This window comes from Rhinolophus sinicus, linkage group LG06 (genome assembly GCF_036562045.2).
Source record: "Rhinolophus sinicus isolate RSC01 linkage group LG06, ASM3656204v1, whole genome shotgun sequence".
In the NCBI taxonomy this organism is placed as follows: Eukaryota; Metazoa; Chordata; class Mammalia; order Chiroptera; family Rhinolophidae; genus Rhinolophus; species Rhinolophus sinicus.
Window position 1 is genome coordinate 39,739,096 of NC_133756.1, and position 21,452 is coordinate 39,760,547.

A 21,452-nucleotide genomic window follows, 5' to 3' on the forward strand; every position below is an offset into this window, starting at 1 on the left:
TAGGTGTGATAGACAGGGAGGAGCCTAGCAAGACCCATTTAATCAAAGTTTTCTCTCTGCCCCATTGTTTCTACATGGCCCAGCAAACTTACGAACATTAGCTCTTTTTATTTCTCTGTGAATTGCCTCACTTTCCTCTGAAGTTCTAGACTTCTAGCTCCTCTTTAGTCCAGAATGAACTATGTACTTCACCTTGCCTAACTGTCTTTGGAACCTCAAGTTTGTGTAGATTCCTTGTACCTATATGTTAGACTTTATTTACTCCCATTAATCTGGCATACTTCATTTTAATTATTCAACCAGCTCAAGAATCAAAAGATGAAAAGGGGACATTTTCCCTCACCCACACATTCAGTTAGCTCTCTATATATCCTCAGCTAACTGGAAGTAGCATGGATTGGAGTAAGTCCAACCTATTCATACATCCCTGGCCAACTAGCAGCTTGTACCCATGAACAAAGGAAACACAAGAGAGCCTGGTGGAAAACCAAAGTTGGAGAAGACTTGAAAACTGCCTGAACCTTGAATGCACTCCTGAACCTACTAGAAGGGGTTGACCATTGCCCTCGAAAAATTCATGACTACCCAGAACCTCAGAATGTGACCCTCTTTGGAAATAGGGTTTTTGCAGATATAATTAGTAAAAGGATCAAGATGAGACCATCCTAGATTTGTTTTGTCCTAAATCCAATGACTGATTCCCTTATAAAAAGAGGAGAGCACACACACAGAGACAGATAGGAAGAATGACATATAAAGACAGAAGTAGAGATTGGAATGATGGAGCTACAAACCAAGGAATGCCAAGGATTGCTGGGATTCACCAAAAATTGGAAGAGGCAAGGAAAGATTCTCTCGTAGAGTTCTTAGAGGGAGCATGCACCTGCTACACCTTGATTTTAGACTTCTCGTCTCCAGAACTGTGAGAGGATAAATTTCTATTGTTTTAAGCCACCAACTTGGGGGACATTTCTCATGCTAGCACAAGGAAATTAATACACCCACAAACAGATCCACTGTCAGAAAATGGAGGTTTTTACTGGCTCAAAGTTTTTGAACATAACCTCTGACAAATCACTGGATCATCACTAACTATGAAAACACAGACATGACTCTAAAAGACTAGCCTAAAATATGAAAATAGAATTTTAAAAAAATCTGAGCAGAGACATCACTGGCTGTATACCAAGGAGAGAGGAGATAATTGCACAGACTTGTTCCAAATAAGTGACTAAACAAACAAACAAACAAAAAAACATCAAGAATAATAACCGTCAAGAGGGAAAAGTCAGAATCCAGAATCTACAGTTGCTCTAATACATAATCTAAGATGTTCAGTTTCAACAAAAAATCAAGACATGTAAGGAAACAGGAAAGTATGACCTCTACTCAGTAAAAAGAAGCCATTTCCTAGGAACCTACTCAAGAGAAATGAAAACGGATGTCTACCCAAAAACTTGTATTTGTATTTTCATAATAGCATGATGTATAATAGTCCTAAAAGTGGAAACAATATAAATGTCCATCAGCTGGGGATGGATAATAAATAAAACATGGTATATTCATGTAATAAAAAATGTATAATCAATGATATAAGAGCAACTATTGACAAATGCTACAAATGGATGACTCTCAAAAACATTATGCTAAGTGAAAGAAGCAAGACACAAAATGCTACCTATTATATGATTTCTTCTATATGAAATGTCCAGGAAAGGCAAATCTGCAGAGACTGAAAGCAGGTCAGTGGTTGCCTGAGGCTGGCTATGAGAGTGAGGATTAACTGCCAATTGGCACAAGGGAAATTTTAGAAGTGATGGAGATGTTCTAAAACTGGTTTATAATAATGGCTTCAAAATTCTATAAAATTCCTAAAAATCAGTGAATTGTACATGTACAATGGATGAATGTTATAAAATGTAAGATACACCTCAATTAAAGGTATTTGTAAAAACTAAAAAAAAATCAATATATGGTAACAAGTAAAAGAGAAATAAAAAAGAGTTAATATAAGTGGCAATACAATGAAATGCTTTGGGTTTTAAGTATAGAATAAGAGCTATAGTCATCAAGAGGGAGAGAGAACACAGAATAAAAATCAGCTTAGAAAGCTTCACAGCCTTAATCTGAATCTTAAAAGATGGGTAAGATTTGAATTTAAAATGCTATTTTGAATTAGAATCTGTTGTCCTCTTGCAGACAAAGGAAATAGCACACAAAAAGACAAGAATAAAGCATGGGGGGGTGGGAGGAGGGGAGTAATACAGAATGCACAAATAGGTACAACAGGATCAGGTGATGGAAATACACGGAATTGGGGTTGAAAAGGAAGGGATTATGAGAGCACCAGAAAAAAAGTCATTTTATTCTTTGTATCCACATGAACCCAGGAAGCCAAAAATTGCCTTGCTTGAAATGATGAACATGGTAAATCAAAATGCCTGTGAAGAACTGTATTCCTTACAAATAGGAGAAATATTCAGTAACTTCATAGGTGTACATATTAAACAATATGTGGCTTGATGTCTAAAATCAAACCACAAGACACCATGAATTACTATGAGAATAAAAGATGCACTTCCCACATTACTAAATAATTAATTTTATTGTTATTTTTCATGCGAGAGCAAGACAAGTTAATGAATGCCACATTTTTAATGAGTTTACTGCTCCAAGCATAACGTTAAACGCCTTTTTTTAAATAGAAATCTTCTAAAAAACTATTCACATTTCACTGAATCTTGCACAGCTTTGATTTGTAAAAAGGGCAGATTCTTTTCAGTTCAGTTAAATTGCTAAGATTGCTGAACCACAAGTCAACTCTGAGCCACCGAACTTTTCAATTTTGAATAATTACTTTCCTGGCAATCAAGGACAAGCTGAGACAAAATTATTGTGTGGACAGAATTCAATTATTTAAGTCCCTATTCCATCCTATTATTCAAGACTGTCCTATGTCATAACAAAAAGCAAGACCCAGGATCAGTATGTATGCAAAATAACACTTAACCAGGTAACATTCTCTGATAACCTTTGGTTTTACACTCATCACAGAGTGTATATCGCTTCCCAACAAATCAGTCAGTGAAATTTTGTTCATGTTTCATTTGTATGTACCGTGATTTCCAGCAGTCAAATAGGCATTACCTATGCATTTTGTTGAACAAAGCGTGAACTAAGACCCAGAAAGAGTTTTATATTAATTCAAATTTTAGACTATAGCTAATTTCAGCAATTCTTCTAAATTAATAGTTAAAAGTTATATTTTTAAAACATAAGTGCATGTATCTATGCCACTCTCATTAGCAGTTTCACACCACTCATATTATGAAAATGTAGTAAAACCTTTGCTACTAAGAATAGCTATCTGGGGCTGGATAGTTCTGAGCAAAGGTCCTACACCTAGTCAGGGGGCTGGGATCTGCTCTTGACCCTTCCCAGAGCTGCAGGTGTGACCTTGGGAAGCCTTGCTCTCATTTTCGTCATCTACAAACCGGAAGGAAGGAATTCTGAAATGCTATGATAAAATGAGACAAAATAAATTACATTTCAGCCAAGTATATAAAATGGGGGGAAATAGTTTCTAGCATTAATGAGAATTATTTTTTATAAATTTGACATATTTTATAAAGTCAAGTGTTGACCCTTTCTTATGTTAGAAAGTTTTGGTACCTAATCCCTAAATATGTATAGTTTCTCTTTAAGTACTTGGTTTTTTAAAATTAATATCACCATTTTTCCTTGATGACAGAAAACAGAAAAGTTAAAAGTAACAACTCCATGGCTGCCCCCAACTCGTCTCTTAACCCCTAAGTCTATATCAAGATAACCCAAATATAAATATTTCTTTTCATTAGTAAAAACACTATTACTTTCTAAAGAGAGTTTCTCAAGCAAGGAAATCACAAATATAATCCTGTAACAACTTTTCCTTATAATTGCTGTTCCACAGAACTAAATATTGACAAAAACCACTTCAGTACAATATGTGAAACCATATATAGAGTATCAAAATGATCTTATACTAATGAAGGGGAGCAGAGTTTGCCACCCCAAAACATGTCTCTTTGGGATATTGATTATTTTAAGCTGGTTATTTTCAAGAAACAAAAGACTCCGAAAAAAAACCTTTGACCCTTCCTTCCCCCTTACTGCCTAACAGAATTTAGATAGAGGGCCTGTTCCAGGAAGGGAACTATCACCATAGATCGCTACAGTATAATATGAACTAGATGTGGTTGGGGAGACTCCCCAGGGCCTAACGATCCAAGTTCATTCTGTGTCCCATTCTTTCTACATGGCCCAGAAAACTTCTATTTGTTTACTAAACATTTGCTTTTCCATCTCCATGGGAATTACCTCCTTACCCTTTGAAGTCCCAGACTCCTACCCCTTCTCCTTAGTTCAGAAAGACATATAAGTCTCAACTGCCTAATTTGTCTCTGCGCCCCATATTCTTATGGAATACCTGCATGTATTAGGTTGGTGCAAAAGTAATTGCGGTTTTTGCAATTTTTTTTTTTTTTTTTAAGATTTTTTTTTTATTTTAATTGGGGAAGGGGTACAGGACTTTATTGGGGAACAGTGTGTACTTCCAGGCCTTTTTTCCAAGTCAATTTGTTGTCCTTTCAGTCTTAGTTGTGGAGGGCGCAGCTCAGCTCCAGGTCCAGTTGCTGTTGCTAGTTGCAGGGGGCACAGCCCACCATCCCTTGCGGGACTCGAGGAATTGAACTGGCAACCTTGTGGTTGAGAGCCTGCACTCCAACCAACTGAGCCATCTGGGAGCTCAGCGGCAGCTCAGCTCAAGGTGCTGTGCTCAATCTTAGTTGCAGGGGGCGCTGCCCACCATCCCTTGAGGGACTCGAATTGAACTGGCAGCCTTGTGGTTGAGAGCCCACTGGCCCATGTGGGAATCAAACCGGCAGCCTTTGGAGTTAGGAGCATGGAGCTCTAACCGCCTGAGCCACCGGGCCGGCCCTGCAATGTTTTTAACCTTTTTAAACCACAATTACTTTTGCACCAGCCTAATATGTACATACTTCAGTTTGGTTATTTTCTACTTATCTGTCTCATATCAATTTAATTCTTAGACCAGCTAGAGCTGAGACATGTAGAGGAAAATTTCTTCCTCCTCAACACTACCAAACATGGATTTATGATCAAATGAAAGTGGAAATGTACTAATCATACGTAGCCAAATTCTGCACTACGTTATTTGGGTGTGATTCACCCTGAAATTTATTGAATTTGTGGTTTTATCTCAACATACTTCTAAAGAACAAATTGCCAATCTGGTATTGTTCTTAGAATAATGAATGATATAATTCACTATGGCAAGCCAAATAATACACTTGTAATTTGGGGGACAGTTTATTTGTGTGACATTTTAATGATCAGATGTCTCTATCGCAAAATTAATCTGTTACTGGGTTAAATCACTCCAGAATCTTTCTTCCACAATCTGCAAAAGTAATTGCTGCTTCAGTTTCAATCATGGAGCAGTAAATCTAGATTTATTTTGAGGCAGCTGGTTTATAAGTCCCTGGATATGCATAATTTCATAGAGTGATTGAAGTCATTTTGATATTATATCAACAATAGCTTATTGATACCATCAACTTCAAGCAATTAAAAAGAATTCACATTTTATGTGTACCTTTTTCAAGTAGTTTGCCTTTGTAGACACAAAGGTTTTCCCCACCACAGTGCTGCTGATAAACTTTTATCTCATCCCGGAAGTCTGGGTGCATATAAGATAGGTGCACATTTTTCCCCAAATAGATCATTGTAATAGCTGCATTACTATGCAGTGGTGTTTTATGAATCTTTCTTGAATCCTGGAATAAACAAAAAAGGGGGATTATTAACTGATTACTTTCTAATCAGAGTGTGATTGACACTGTAACCTAAATTAGAAAAAAAGCTATTTTTATGTCTCTAGCAACAAAACCTTTATAAAATGTCAATCTTTACAGTGCACAAAAAGTGAAGCCCATTACAAAATAAATCCCTATAACAATTATAATACATACATTTTGACTTCGTGTTTTTAATGTAATTGCTTGGGATTTGGAAAAAATTCGTCATTTTTATTTTGTGTTTGTGTGTGCGTGTGTGTGTGTGTGTGTGCACACGCATGTGCGTATATATGTTGTATATACAACCATAACATCAAGGATGTTAAGGGGAAGCTGTTCTTAGTTCTTTTAGCTGGTTCTCAAATAAAAATTCAAATCAAATTAATTAAGTAAAATTGGTGACATCATTTTGTTCTAATTTGAATTAACATGGATTGTGATTTAGCAATTGTTTTTGTAATTGAGCGCTTCATCTTTACACTTGAGCACTGACAATATATCCTTCCCTGAGATTATTCTGTGTGAAGGGAAGATGCACACATTTGGTTCCTTCTACGGTCACTCTGAAGATTAGGGACAATGTCTGTTATGTGCCTAGGAGTATCCAGTTTCACAGGAGGCATTCAGTTCAGTAAAAAACCAGTATTATTTATATTTTTTAAATATCAAACAATATATCCAACAACAACAAAAAAATCACCTCATAAAACTATCTGTTTTCTGTCATTGACCAATTTAAATTATTTCTAAAATAAACAATAAACTTAAATGCCAGAGATTAAAAGAAATGTTCTATGCCTTAGCTCCTAGTTTATATTCTATTTTCATATTAGTAAATAACCATAGTGTTTCCCCAACACGTAAGAGGAAAACAAGGAAAGACAAGCAGAAAAAGGAAGAGGAGGAGGCAGAGAAATAGGAATGGCTCTTTGAGAGACTTTTAAAGGGTCTGGTTAAGAATATTACTGTCAGCTTTTAGAATTATACAGAGGCCAAGCATTACTTTTAATCTACTTCAATTTTCTAAAAATCAATTTTAGCTAAATGAAAAATGTGAAGAAACCAACTCTAAGTGAATCCAAGACAATTATTTGAGTTTGATTTCATTGAATTACAGATGCCCGGGAAGCATGATTTTTTTTTTTTTTTTTTAAAGAAAAACAAAACTGCAAGAAAAATTTCTGAAGGTACTACTAAAATATTTCCATCTCCAAACCCATCCCTTCCACCTCAGAGGATTTTTTTTTTCTCATTCATTTCTATCTCTCTGAGGCAAAAACCAGAGGAAGTAAATCTGATAAATGAAATTCTACAAATGACAGTCTGAAAAGTATAAGTAGAGGAGAAAGTTTGAGATGTAAAATCTAAGCACATTGTCTTGCCTGTGGACAAACAGAGCTCCCAAACATAAGTATTTCAGGGACATCAGGGTCCATGAAGGTAAATCAGCAAACTGGATAATTCTTTGCTGATTAGAAATATCTCGCTGAGTCACAGTTGAAAACAATGATGGCAGGCCTGGCTCCTACTTGCAAAATCATCCCATGTTTCCTCTTGCCTGGGGAGCTGTGGAACTGTGACACCCATGTGTGCAGCCCAATGGAAAATCACCAGCCTAAGGCAAATCCAGCTCCAAGCTCCCACTAGAACATTTAATGATATGACAGTTGAAATAAGAGCATCCCCCTTTTATTAAGCAGTACTTTCTAAAGTGGCATGGATTCAGAAGCAGCCCTGTTAGCTTGTGGTAGAAAAGCACTACATAAATTCAAGGTAATGGTGGAATTAGAGTGAAGGAAAGGCCTGCCTCATCCATACAAAATGAGAAATTGGAAAGAGGAACACTTAAAAATAAAGGAAATGACAGCTCTTCACACTTTCATTTACTCTTATTCTTCTTTCTTCTGTTAAAGTGTATTCCTGAGAATAACATTTCTTTTCTCCAGGTCTGGTTGCTTCATTCCTTTTTGAAATATTCCCCGATTATTGCTACCAAATAACCTTTTCTGGGTTCTAACAGGAGGCCCAAGTGACAGCCGATGATTAAATACGTGCACTAGGAAATGAACAATTGTTTCTTTCAGTTGACTAAATTGCCTCTATACTTACCATCTTCCAGGGTATAATGACCTCAGACGGATGAAACTTTTAACAAGCTTTCACGGCCCTTTCTGCTATCCTCTAGCAAGAGTCAAAACTGTCTATGAAAATTCAGCTCCATTTCAAAAACAGGAGCAAGGCCTCATGGCCCTGAACAACTAAGGGTTATCTTTATGACTTCCTTCACCAATTGCTTATGACTTTCCTTTTCATTTCTTTTCAGATTTCTCAGACAAGCACAATCTGAGCTGACAAAGAGCGAGCCCATTAAGTGGTTTAACCAGTTAGCCATTATATACTTTTGATACTTAGCATTCAGTTGATATAGTAAATTTTCACTGGGATCTCTTTTATCCCTGCCCAGGCCTGTGTGACAGTTGGATTTAAGAGATTTACATGGGTGTCAAAGTGCCTGTACTTGTTGATTGTTTTGGGCAGCAATTCCTGTCCATTCACTTAGCCAAGCCCTGATGAACTCTGGACATCATAAAATCTTACCTTGACCACTGCAATAAACTTCTAGTTAGTAGGGTAACCACCGAGTTTATTAACTAAACTGGGACACATAGTGAAAGAGGGGTTACTAATAAGTACGCTAGGGAAAAAAAGCATAAACTTGAACTGTCCCAGGAAAGCTGAGATGAATGGTTACCCTACTAAATTAGTTTCCCCACTTCTAGACTGACGTCCCTCAAAATCTCCCTCCTCTTGGATATCAGAATGATCTACTATCACTAAGTAGATCATGTGACTTTCCTGCTTAAAGTCCTCCAATGCTTCCCAATATCCATGGGATGAGGTCCAACATCCTTCAGACAACACAATCTGTCTTCCATTTCTAACTCCTACTGTCTCTCAGTTATTGTGGTTTTTTGTGTTACATTTGAAGGTCCAGCAACAGAGCTGGAGTGGCAGTGGCACAAACACTATCAACCTGTTTTTAATCTCCAGACTTCCATAACTGGATGAGTCACATGGCATTGAAACGATGTCCTCATGTTCTTCTCTCTCAGTAGGTAAGGACAGTGTCTTACCGATCTTTATGCCCCCAACAACATCTTGCCAGTGCTGACACCTAGCGAGGGCCTGATAAACATTGATCAGACTGGACACACACATGCAACAATTAATGATTCCAGATTCTGTCCTTTACTGAGACAAAAGCAATGGAAAATGGACCTCACCCTATAGCAGAAGCTTTCTATATTTATAACAACTCAGTTGGAACCAGAACATGAAAATTGACTCACAGTGTCCTGTTAATCAAAACACCACCTTTGATGATTAAGCCTTGATGAAGATTAATAAAAAGCCTGACCATAAGGAGTGGCAGACGGTTCCCATGTTGACTCTGACGACCTTAGGAAACAAAAATTCTGACAGGAGCCCGAGAAAGAGTGCTCCAGTATTCAGATCCTAAAGATTTGGGAAGCAGCTGATTGTAAAGGAAACCAAAAGCATCCTTATTACACACTTTGGCTCTTCTCTTTCTCTTCTTTCTCACTGGTTTTAACTCGTTCTCTCCTCCTCCCTCCTTTGCTGTTATTATGCTTCCTCTTTTCACTTTCCTCTTGCTCATTTTACTTACTACTGTCTAACTCATATGACGTGCTTATTTCTGCCCTGCCCCCAAACAGCTCAATCCTCTGAAGGTATCAGAGCTCTAGATTTTTGAGGAAGCTGAGTTGACACATGAGTCTTTGCTTCCTCCTCTCCCTCAACAGGATGAATTCAGTAACTCTGTTAAGAGCTAGAAATTATCCAGCTGGAACTGGCTTTTGGTGAGATGCCCCCAAAGTCTGACCCTTGTAGAAAAGAGGTCTGCCCTTAAACTCCAACTGCTGCAGACACCCAGAAGCATCAATAGTTCTTCCTTTCTCCCAGGATTTTGTTCCACAATGTCATCTGCTAAGATATTTTGACCGCTAAATTGAATTTTCAAACTCTTTTTAAAGTCCTTTTTAGTTACGTAGTTAGCAAACTGCAGTGCTCATTTTAAGCAAAACATTGTTTAAAGGAAAGTGTTTGTCTGAAATAAGTCAAGCCTACTATGAGGTATGTTGAATTACTATATATTAAAGTCATGCTGATGTTTTCCTTTTTCATTCTCAAATCTGAGTCTACTGGTGAGAAAAACCTAGACTAAAAAAGACTAAGCTAATGCACTGACTAGAATGAAACTGACAAAAATATTTTAAAAATTAAGTCAAACAGAAGAAATGTGCAATTTCTCTAGCAAAGCTACTAACTGCTAGGCTTTATTTGTTGCTGGAGAATAGGGATCTATATCAGAAAGGCATAATTCATTTCTATGATATTTACCTCAGCTAAAAAGTACAATTAAGAGTTTAATTTTTCACACAGACAATGAAGAAATAACTTTATGAATATAGTACTAATAAATACTTGATTAAATGTAAATAAAATCAAATGCCTGCCCTCAACAAGTTTCATAATCTAAGAGAAGAATAATAAATATACGTGAGTATTTATACTAAGTAGGATATAGCAAGGGACAGAAGAAAAGGAACAAAGTCCTTTTGAAGAAAGGAAGCGATGGAATTCTATTACAAGGTACAGAAATACACTGCAGAGCACACACCCTTTGAAGGGGGCTGGGAAGGGTGAGTATGATGACACATCCTTCTTATATCTCAGGCACTCACTGGCAATTCATAGAAAAAGAACATTTGCCTTCTTAATAGAAATATCAGTTAAAGGTCTAATTGATGTCTGTGTTGAAGAAATATCTGACCAATAACAATATCATCAAAAATTTGAGAGAAAAAGGCTTATAAATAAATTCCATATTATTTGGCTTCGAGGATTACAAATGCTGGCTGTAAGTTTCAGTCTACTGGGGTGTATATTTAGTTAGCCACTAACTAGTTATGTGACCTTGGGCAGGTTATTTAACTCTTCTTGCCTCAGTTTCCTTATTTTGAATTTGAAGAAATTATTTTATCTCTTTCTTGGGTTTATTGTATGTTTTAAATGAGAAAATGTATGTAAAACACGGAACAAAACTCCCAGCACTTAATAAAGTTTCATTAAATAAAGGGTATAATCATTGCTGTCATCATGCAATATAAATTTATCTATTTTACTAAAAGTTAACAAAAGGCAAAAACAGGATAGCACGCAATTAAATGAGAAAAAATATATAGATGATTTGCAAGTGGGTGAATCCTCGCAGAAAGTCATGAAGAACGTAGCTCAGAGGTGGGGAAGCGGCGGAGCAACCCGGGAGGGTGCAGGGAGGAGCTCGGTTTGGCTCCGGTAGGAGCAGAGAGAGCTGGAAAGAGGTCCCGACCTGAAAGCTCTTGAGTGCCAGTGTACTAAGCGTCTCTTTTAGTCTTTCTTTTGAAATGTGTGGCTAACTGACCCTGGGGAGACTACCTTTCCAGGACTAACCAGTTCCTAGAGATGGTAAATGAATTGCCTGGGAGAGCACTTTTCATGAACAAACCAGTCCAGAGCCCACATCCACCCTCGCCCTCTGCTATCTGGCTCTTGAACTCTTGAGCCAATATTCCCCCACCCTAAGCACCACTGGATCAGATTCCAGATAACTCAGGATGGCCCTTACGCCCCAGAGCCTGCCAAAATTATTCATACTATCCAACCCTAAGCCTTCTGCTTACCTGCCTCTCCTGTTCATTTTCTCAGACACCACAACCTCAGCCTCCTGACCTACCCTGGTGCTTTCCTGTATTGTCCTATGTGACATGGTGTCATGGTTAATTTTATCTATCAACTTAGCTGGGCCGTGGTGCCCAAATCTATGGTCAAACATTGTTCTGGATGGAACTCTGACTAACATACGTGAGACACCCCCTCCTCTTGGGAGCTATGAGAAACTGTCTCTTCAATGGCAATCATCTCCTGCTCTCAATATGCCTGAATAACAACAAAATTTACATTTTAAAACAGCCAGGCAGAAGAATATACCTGCTTTCATGAAGAAAGAGGAACTAGTGGAAGTTTTAAGCAGGGAGGCGCAGGTTGAAACCTAATTCTACAAAGTTTAATTGAACATCATTATGCAGAATCTACTAATAATGAAATGGACTCAGCTGACTCTTTTCCCCCTTCCTGCCTTTTCACCCTCTGCTCCCTGATTCTTTTTGCAAACTTCCCACTCATGTTTCAAAGCCCCCCCCATTCTAAATGCCACCTTCTTTCTGAAGCACTCTCCAATCTCCTCATTCAGAACTGATATTTCCTTCACCTGTGTTCCCATTGTGCTTTTCTTCTTTTATACCACTATGATAGTACTCACCACAATGTATCATGGTTAATTGTAGACATTTCTCAATCTTTGTTTTTTATAAATTAACAAATGATGCTTTATTTTAACATTTATTTTTATCAAAAAGTACATCATTAAACTATGGAACCTTCCTGAGAGAGTAAATTTATCTTGGAGCAATGAAAGAACAGTCTCATCTAATTAATTTTAAGACAACAATAGGAAACAAACATAAAACATAACCTAAAAGATAAGTACTAATATTATGTCCACTTTACAGATAAGGAAAGACATTTCTCAATTTTGTTAAACTGCAATCTTTCTGAGAACAAAGATTTGGTCTTATGCACCTTACTTAGTAGCCTGGGCACATAGCATAGTGTTTGCCATCATCAATAAAAGTTAAATTGAGCTATTTGTTGATTTAGAGGCAAAACATAAGTATATAGATGACTGTAATAGCTTGGTTAAAAGTTAGGTAGCAAGCCTTTGAACTGCAGATATAGCAGTGAGAATGGAAAAGAATTATCAGACACGTGAGCTATTGTTCAGGTGCTAGAGCTGTGCTAAGACAATAACCATTTGCCACATTTGACTGCTGGGCACTTGAAAAGTGGCTCATATAAAAAGTACTGTAAATATAAAATACTTACTGAATATAAAGACTTGGTATAAAAAATGTACAACACCTCATTAAAATCTTTTTTATTGATTACATGTCGAAATGATAACATTATGGATGTACTTGATTAAATAAAATATATTATTAAAATGAATTTGAAATGTTTCTTTTACTTTTTTAAATGTAGTTATTAGAAACTTAAAATTGCATATGTGGCCGCATTACATTTCTATTGGACATCTCTGATCTAGAGGACATAGCAATTAATTTGATATGTGATGGAGAAAGAAGAAGGAATCCTAGCTTGTGAGTCCAAATTACTGGAGAAAAGGTCATGCTTTATGAGAAATAAAGCAATTGAATGGAGAAGTTGGTCTAAATTGCAACCATGTCAAATTTGAGGGGCAGTAGGACCTCCCAATCAGGCATCTGTAATTACACAGTGCTCATTTGGAGTCCAGGAGGTGGATAAACAGTCTCAGTCAGATACGGAGAAAGCCTCAGATTACTCCATACCTGAAGAACCTCTTTACCCTCTTTTTCACAAATCACATAAAAAATTAAAACAAACCTGACCTTTTTTTTAAATTGATAAGCATAATGTTTAAGTAGGTCTTTATTTGAAAGCCTGCATTTTCACATTTATAACTACCTTTTATGGGGCCATCCACATTTTCAGTAGGCTGCTGTAGAGAGTAGGTGACCAGCAATCTTGAGTGAGCACACAAAAACCTGCAGATGGGTGAGGTAAACCTCAGAGAAAAATCTAACTAGTCGCATAGATTCTATAAAAGCAGTATAAAGCTCTGCGGGTCCTAGAACAAAATAAAATGAAAAACAGGGCACAGAAGCAACGTGTTGGGCTGTGAGATATACTGCGCCTTGTCATTTGGCTCCAAGAATCATCCTGAGACACAGACCACAGAAGCCAAGGACCACGTTCTACACATTCATAGAGGAGCAGGTGGTGGACCACCAGCAAGCCATACGTTTTTGCCTCTTCCTCTTTCTTTCCTTTTAAGAGCATTTAAAGGATGCTTTGGAGTGGTACTCATAAAATAAAAGAGGGAATGTAACGTGTGAATTAGTCATGAGAGTGACCTCTCCTTAAATGAATCATTTCCAGGTCAAAATAAAATAAATCCAAGTACTAAAAGTACATGAGAAAACAACCAAGATGGCCCGGTAGGTAAATGTGGCATTTATATTCTCTCACAATCATATCAAAATTACAACTAATCTACAAAACAATCATTATCAAGAATCGCCTAAAATCAAGCTGAACTGAAGCCTTTCAACTAAGGACATGCAGAAGAAGCTACCTCTAGACTGGTAGGAAGGTCAGAGACGAGGAGTGGGCTGGTCCCACACCTATGTGTGACCATCAAAGATTGGGAGGGCTATATCGGCTGTGGGTGTCCCCCCATGCCCTAAAGGAGTGAGAGATACCAGCTCTACCGCAGCCCAGGGTTCCAGTGCCAGGGAGAGAAGTCCCCATAATTTTTGGTTCTGAAAAACAGCAGAGATTGTGATTGAGTGAGACTGAGTGCGGCTGCACTCCCAGGCACTCCATTAAAGGGACTGCGCATGTGGACTTACCCACCAATGGAATCACTTGCTCTGAGCTCCAGCACCGGGGCAGCAGCTGGAAAGGCGGCAGGGACAAATGGTGGGGAATGGAGTTATCTGGCTTAGGATGGGGGCTGGAGAGGCGGCTTTATCCTGGATGGAGCTGGCAGAGGCCATTGTTTCTTTATTGAGCCCTCCCCCTTCCAGCACATGAACACAGGTGGCAGCCATTTCTGAATCTCTGCTGTTCGTTCGCCACACCCTGGTGATTTGAGACCTGGCCCTGCCCAACTTTCAGGCACACCCAGGCCATTTTCAGTGTCTTTCTCATGTAGACCCCCTGCCTTGGGCTCAGCTGCACTTTCCTAGGGTCTCTCAAAAGTTTGCAGGACCCAGACTAGCAGCATCTGGCTTGAGCATGTCCTATACCTCTGGCTAAGCAGCCCTAAGGCAGCAATAGTGGCAACCAGCCGTGGTCCATGGCTTGGCCTCTCAAAGGAGCTTCCAAGCACTGCATGGGTAGCAGCCATCTGCAGATTTCTTTCTGGCTTCTGCTGGGTGGCCCCAGGTGGAGCACAGGCTGTGGCTGAAGTAGACCTATAGCAGATCTCTTCCAAAGTGGTCCTAGAGCTGGCGCCCCCAGTGATCAACTTCAAAATGAGCTGGAGCATCACCAGCCACCTCCAAGTATGACAAACCCAAGGGGCAGCTTAGGCAGGCATCAGAGTTCTGCTGGGGCAGATCCTGCTCTGTAGGATCAACCCTGCACAACAACTCTTCCACTGTAGTCAAGGCCAGTCCTCACAACCAGTGAGCCCAAGGTTCAGTTCCTCACATTGATGTGCAATTATCAACCAAGGCTCAACTACAAGAGGAGCACACACACAACCCACACAAGGGAAACACCTGGAGTGCATGGCTCTGGTGATCAGAAAGACTGCGCCAGTGAACCCCACAGCACACCTACTACATAAGGTCACTCTACTAAGATCAGAAGACATAGCAGCCCTACCTAATACATAGAAACAAACACAGGGAGGCAGCCAAATAGGGGAGATAAAGAAACATGTCTCAAATAAAAGAACAGAATAAAGCTCCAGAAAAAGAACTAAGCAAAACAGAGATAAGCAATCTATCAGATGCAGAGTTCCAAACACTGGTTGTAAAAATGCTCAGTGATCTCAGGGAGAACTTCAACAGAGAGATAGGAGGCATAAAAATGGAGATGGAAACCATAAAAAAGAACCAGTCAGAAATAAAGGATACAATAATGGAAACAAAGAATATATTACAGGAGATAAACAGTAGATTAGATGAAGCAGAGGATCCAACCAGTGATGTAGAAGATAAGGTAGCAGAAAACACCCAACCAGAACAGCAAAAAGAAAAAAGAATCCAAAAAATTGAGGAGTTTAAGGGGCATCTGGGACAATATCAAGCATACCAACATTCACATTATAGGGGTACCAGAAGGAGAAGAGAGAGAGCAAGGAATTGAAAACCTATTTGAAGAAATAATGGCCGAAAGCTTCCCTAGCCTGGTGAAGGAAATGGACATACAAGCCCAAGAAGCACAGAGAGTCCCAAACAAGAAAAACTCAAAGAGGCCAACACCAAGACATATCATAATTAAAATGCCAAAGGTTATATATAAAGAGATAACCTTAGCAGCAGCAAAAGAAAAGCAGTCACTTACCTACAAGGGTGCCCCCATAAGACTGTCAGCTGATTTCTCAACAGAAACTTTGCAGGCAATAAAGGAATGGCAGGAAATATTCCAAGTGATGAAAAGCAATGACGTACAACCAAGATTGCTCTACCCAGGAAGATTGTCACTTAGAATTGAAGGACAGATAAGGAGCTTCCCAGATAAGAAAAAGCTGACCACCAAACCAGTATTAAAATAATTCTTAGAGGGACTTCTTTAAGATGGAAGGGAGGTTAAGGATGGGGGAAAGAGGAAGGGATTAAGAAGTACAAACAGGTTATTATACAGTAGTCTTGAGGATGTAGGATGTAGCATAAGGAATATAGTCAATAATATTGTAAAAACTAGGTATGGTGCCAGATAGGTACTAAATCTATCAGGGTGATAGATGGGAATGTAGTTGGGGGCAGGGTGAAGAAGGTGAAGGCATTAAGAAATACAAATTGGTAGTTAATACAGTATGGGGAATAAAATCAACAATGTTGTAAAGATCATGTAAGGTTCCAGATGGGCACTAGACTTATCAGGGGGATCACATCATAGACTGAGTAGATGCCTGACCAATGTGCTATACACCTGAAGAGCTGAAGTAGAATAATATTGAATGTCAGCTATAACTAAATAAATAGGTATATATAGTCACGGGATGTGGAGTACAACATAGGAAAAATAGTTGATGGTATTGTAACAGCTATATAAGATGTCAGAGGGGTTATAGCTTGGGAAGATGGGTTATCACTTTATGAGGAGTTTAAATGTCTAACTATTATGTTGCTTTGTACAACTAAAACTAATAAAAAAATTTTTTTAAAAAGAAAATTACATGACTCACTCCACTCTGCCAATTTTATTTTATGCCCCAGGACCCAGGAGCTGATGACAAATCCAAGGGACATCTGGAAAGCTACCAAAGCCATGTGGGAAGATGACTACATCTTGAATAAAAACAACAACAGCAACAACAACAAAAACAAGTGTCAAAGTCTAAGCCTATGGTGATGACTTTATTTAGAGGTAGAAATCAAGAAGAGACATGAAGGAAGAAGATAAGAGATAAAAGGAGATAGCAAAGAAGCATGAAAATAATGTTATGGAAGGAAAAACAGGGAACTTTCAAGGAAAAGTCAATAAAAGCCTAAAATACTGCTATCAAATTAAAATTGTGGTAAGTAGAAAATACAAACTAAGATGGTAGAAGTAAGTCTAAATATACTACTAACCAAAATAAATGTAATTGGACTAAACTCTCTTATTAAAGAAAGAGATTCTCAGCTTGAAATCAATACAGAGCACCCATATGCTGCATAAATACACATTTAAAGCCTAAATCTTAAATGTAAAAACATCAAAGGCTGAAAGTTAAAGGAATATATATTAAATACTAATCTAAAGAAAATAAGAAATAAAATAGTAATCTAATGAAGAGAAAAAGAACTATTGGCCAAAATAGAGTTTAAAGCCAAAAATAAAACTAACAAATAGGACTTTTTTTTTTTTTACTGATAAAGAATCAGTTCACCAGTAAAACTGGGTAATCCTAAATCTGAGAGCATATAACAAGGTATTCTCAACATTTACAAAACAGAACTTGACATTCATAAAACAAGGAGAAATTGACAAATCTACAATTACAGAGAATAAATTATCATTAGAACTCAGAAACTAAGAAATCACACAGATTCAAAAAATGCCAAGAATGTAAAAGTATGAATAACATAATTTACATCTCTTATTTATTGGGCATTTATAGAATGCTAATCTCAACATTTAGAGAATCCATTCTTTACAAAAACTGAACATATATTAGCCCACAAAGCAAGTCTCTACAAATACCAAAGAATCAAAACTATACAGAACAAGAATAAGATGCTTTTTAAGAGTAACATTCAGTGAACACAAAGGGAGTTCTTAGAATTAAAATAATGCAGCAGAAGAAAAAAATCATCAGCAGTATGTGTGTAAGATAAAATTGAAGATAACTCCCAGCACGTAGAATAAAAAGACAAAGTAGCAGAAAATAGGAGAGAAAAACTAAGAATGTTAGAGCATTAGGCTAGTAGCTCCAACATTCCCAAAATAGGGATTCCAAAGAGAGAGAACAAAAATCGTTGCTGTTTTTAAGACCAAGTCAGATTGTGACTCAAGAGACAGACGTGCTAAGATCTGCCAAAGCCAGGATGCAGTGCCGAATACCCAGGGGTAGCTACCTCAACTGCTTATCTGTGGCTTCCCTTGTCAAGAACACAGGATGGAGAAGTTCCTGCTCTCTCCTCTGTGCCCATCTACACAAGCTCATTCACCTGACCCTATTCCTGTTGGATGTCCAATGGCTGGCCCACACTAGGACCTCACTAGATGCCCTGACTCTGGGGAACCCCATTTTCCTAGGACACATTCGTGACTGGGTCTCTCTCACTTCCTTAGAAGGTGCTCTTAAAACCATCAAAAAACCAAGCCCAGACTGTGACCCAAAGACCCTATTCAGCTTATTTTCTCCTGAAAATATTATCCTTTCATTAAAATGCTAGGTTTGAGCTTATTTCTGAAGTTTTATGCATCTACGTGATTGAACTCCAAAGAAAAGCAGGGACTCAGTTAACAGATATCAGTACGGGTAGTTGCTCAAGGGAGCCATAGGGGATGTGATGGGGCAGGAACAGGGGACTCATGACAAGTGTTCTACTTTGTTAAGAAGTTGTAATGTGAACGTGGGTGTTACTTGATTATTACTGTTTAACTTGCACATGTGCACATGTAGATTTTATATATGTGTGTTCTTACGGTTTATGAGACATTGAAGCTTTTTATTTTAAAAGTATGACCAGGTAGAGTTTATCTCAGGAATATATTTTAACATCAGAAAATCAAATGCTGCCACCAGTGAGGATGATGAGGAAGTCACTGATGAGGATGATGAGTATTTGCTGGGGTGGGGGGGTAAAAAAGGGTGTGGAGGCACATCCTTCAAGACAGCATGTTTGTTATCCTGGTGGAGACTGATGGCAGCAGGCAAAGGATTCAAAAGTCAGTTAGTAGACGGGGTAGATTCTATTATTGCTCCAAACATTCACTGCCCCTCTCTGTGAGAGGATTATGCTTCCCACTCCACTGGTGGCAGGCTTGGTAATGGAGTTCAAGTGCAAGTGTTATGTGTCACTTCTGAGTGGAATCTTAAAAGTATTCCACGGTTCCACTGTCCACGAGGCCAACATACCCCAGACAGGGACTACTCCTCTAGTATGAGTCCCAGAATTGCAGCTGGCCAACAACAGATAACAGTGAGAACAAGAAATAAACCTTTGTTGTTATAAGCTGAGTTGCCTGGATTGTTTATTAGATTAAACTACAGTAAACTACTCTCTTCAGAGAGCTTGGCAGTAGAAAAAACCAGAAGTCAAAGGTTACAAAACGTGAGGAAAGGACTTGGTATATAAGGCCTGGGTATGTTGAGAGACAGAGATGAATATTAGAAACAGAATGAAAATACAAATTAGAGAGGAGAATGACAGACTCTGTTAGGTGCCATAGGTGGTGGAAAAGGATAAGATCGAGAACACAGGGCAGAGGATACAATGCTCTAACAGGGACCACAACAAAGGAAGAAAATAAGAGAATAGGTGAAAATAGAAAGGAAAGGAGGAAATCTGAGCAAGCATAGTCCCAAGTTTATTGGTAAGGATAGATGCTGGAAGTGAGATGCAGACAAGAGATAAAGAAAGCACTTAAGAGTGAGGTTGGTTTTAATGAAATTTTTCACAGAACTAGGACAAATAATTCTAAAATCTGTGTGAAACCACAAAAGACTCCAAATAGCCAAAGCAATTTTGAGAAAGAACAAAGCTGAAGATACCATGCTTTCTGGTTTCAAACTATACTACAAAGCAGTAGAAATCAAAACAGTATGTTACTGACATAAAAACAGAGACACATCGGAGGAACAGAATATAGATCCCAGAAATAAACCTGTGCGTATATGGACAACTAATTTATGACAAAGGAGCTAAGAACATACAATAGGGAAAGGACAATTTATTCAATAAATGGTGCTAGGAAAACTGGACAGCCACATGCAAAAAAATGAAACTAAACCACTATCTTACACCATATACAAAAATTAACTCAAAATGGATTAAAGACTTGAATCTAAGACCTGAAACCATAAAATTCCTAGCAAAAAAGACATCGGCGGTAAGCTCCTTGACAAGTTCTTTGTCTTACCTTGTTTCCCCAAAAATAAAACCTAGTTGGACAATCAGCTCTAATGCGTCTTTTGGAGCAAAAATTAATATAAGACTCGGTCTTATATTATATTATATATGTAATATGTGTATTCTTATGGTTTATGAGACATTTAAACTTTAAAATAGAATAGAATAGAATAGAATAGAATAGAATAGAATAGAATAGAATAGATAAGATAATATAATACTGGGCATTATATTATATTATATTTTACATTATATTATATATTATATTATATTATATAAGAGCCAGTCTTATTGCAAAATAAGACCGGGTCTTATATTAATTTTTGCTCCAAAAGACGCATTAGAGCTGATTGTCCAGCTAGGTCTTATTTTTGGGGAAACACAGTACCTATGTTTTTTTGGTTAGGACTCCAAAGGCAAGAGAAACAAAAGCAAAAATAAACAAAAGGATTACATCAAACTAAACAGTTTCTGTATAGCAAAGGAAACCATCAACAAAACAAAAAGGCAACCTATTGAATGGGAGAAGATACTTGCAAATCATATATCTGATAAGTGGTTAATGTCTAAAATATATAAATAACTCAAACAACACAACACCATAAAAACAAACAACCCAATTTAAAAAATGGGCAGAGGATCTAAACAGATATTTTTCCAAAGAGGACATACAGATGGCCAACATGCACAAGAAAATATGTTCAACATCACTAATTATCAGGAAATGCAAATCAAAACCACCATGAGACATCACTTCACACCTGTTAGGATGGCTATTATCAAAAAGACAAGAAATAACAAGTGTTGGAGAGGCTGTGGAATGTAAACTGGTGCAGCCATTATGGAAAACTGTATGAATATTCCTCAAAAAATTAAGAATAGAACTACCATATGACCCAGCTATGTTACTTCTGGGTATATATCTGAAGTATACAAAAACACTAATTCGAACAGAGATATGCACCCCTATGTTCACTGCAGCATTATTTACAATAGCTGAGATATGGTAACAACCTAAGTGCCAATAGATGGACAAATAGATAAAAAAGATGTGATACATCCATACAATGGAATGCTAAAAAGGAAGTCAACTTGCCATTTGTAGCAACATGGATGGAACTAGAGGATATTATGC

The 21,452-nt window shown here is 37.8% G+C and overlaps 1 protein-coding gene across 3 annotated transcripts in view; it reads right to left on the reverse strand.

Moving 5' to 3' along the window:
• Positions 1 to 21,452, reverse strand: part of ERICH3 (glutamate rich 3) — a 112,517-nt gene that overhangs the window by 42,376 nt on the left and 48,689 nt on the right. For all 3 annotated transcript variants that reach the window (XM_074334952.1, XM_019743774.2, XM_019743775.2), the window contains one exon: positions 5,657 to 5,837. In XM_074334952.1, the coding sequence (XP_074191053.1) occupies positions 5,657 to 5,837 (181 nt within the window). The remainder of the gene's footprint in view (positions 1 to 5,656; positions 5,838 to 21,452) is intronic.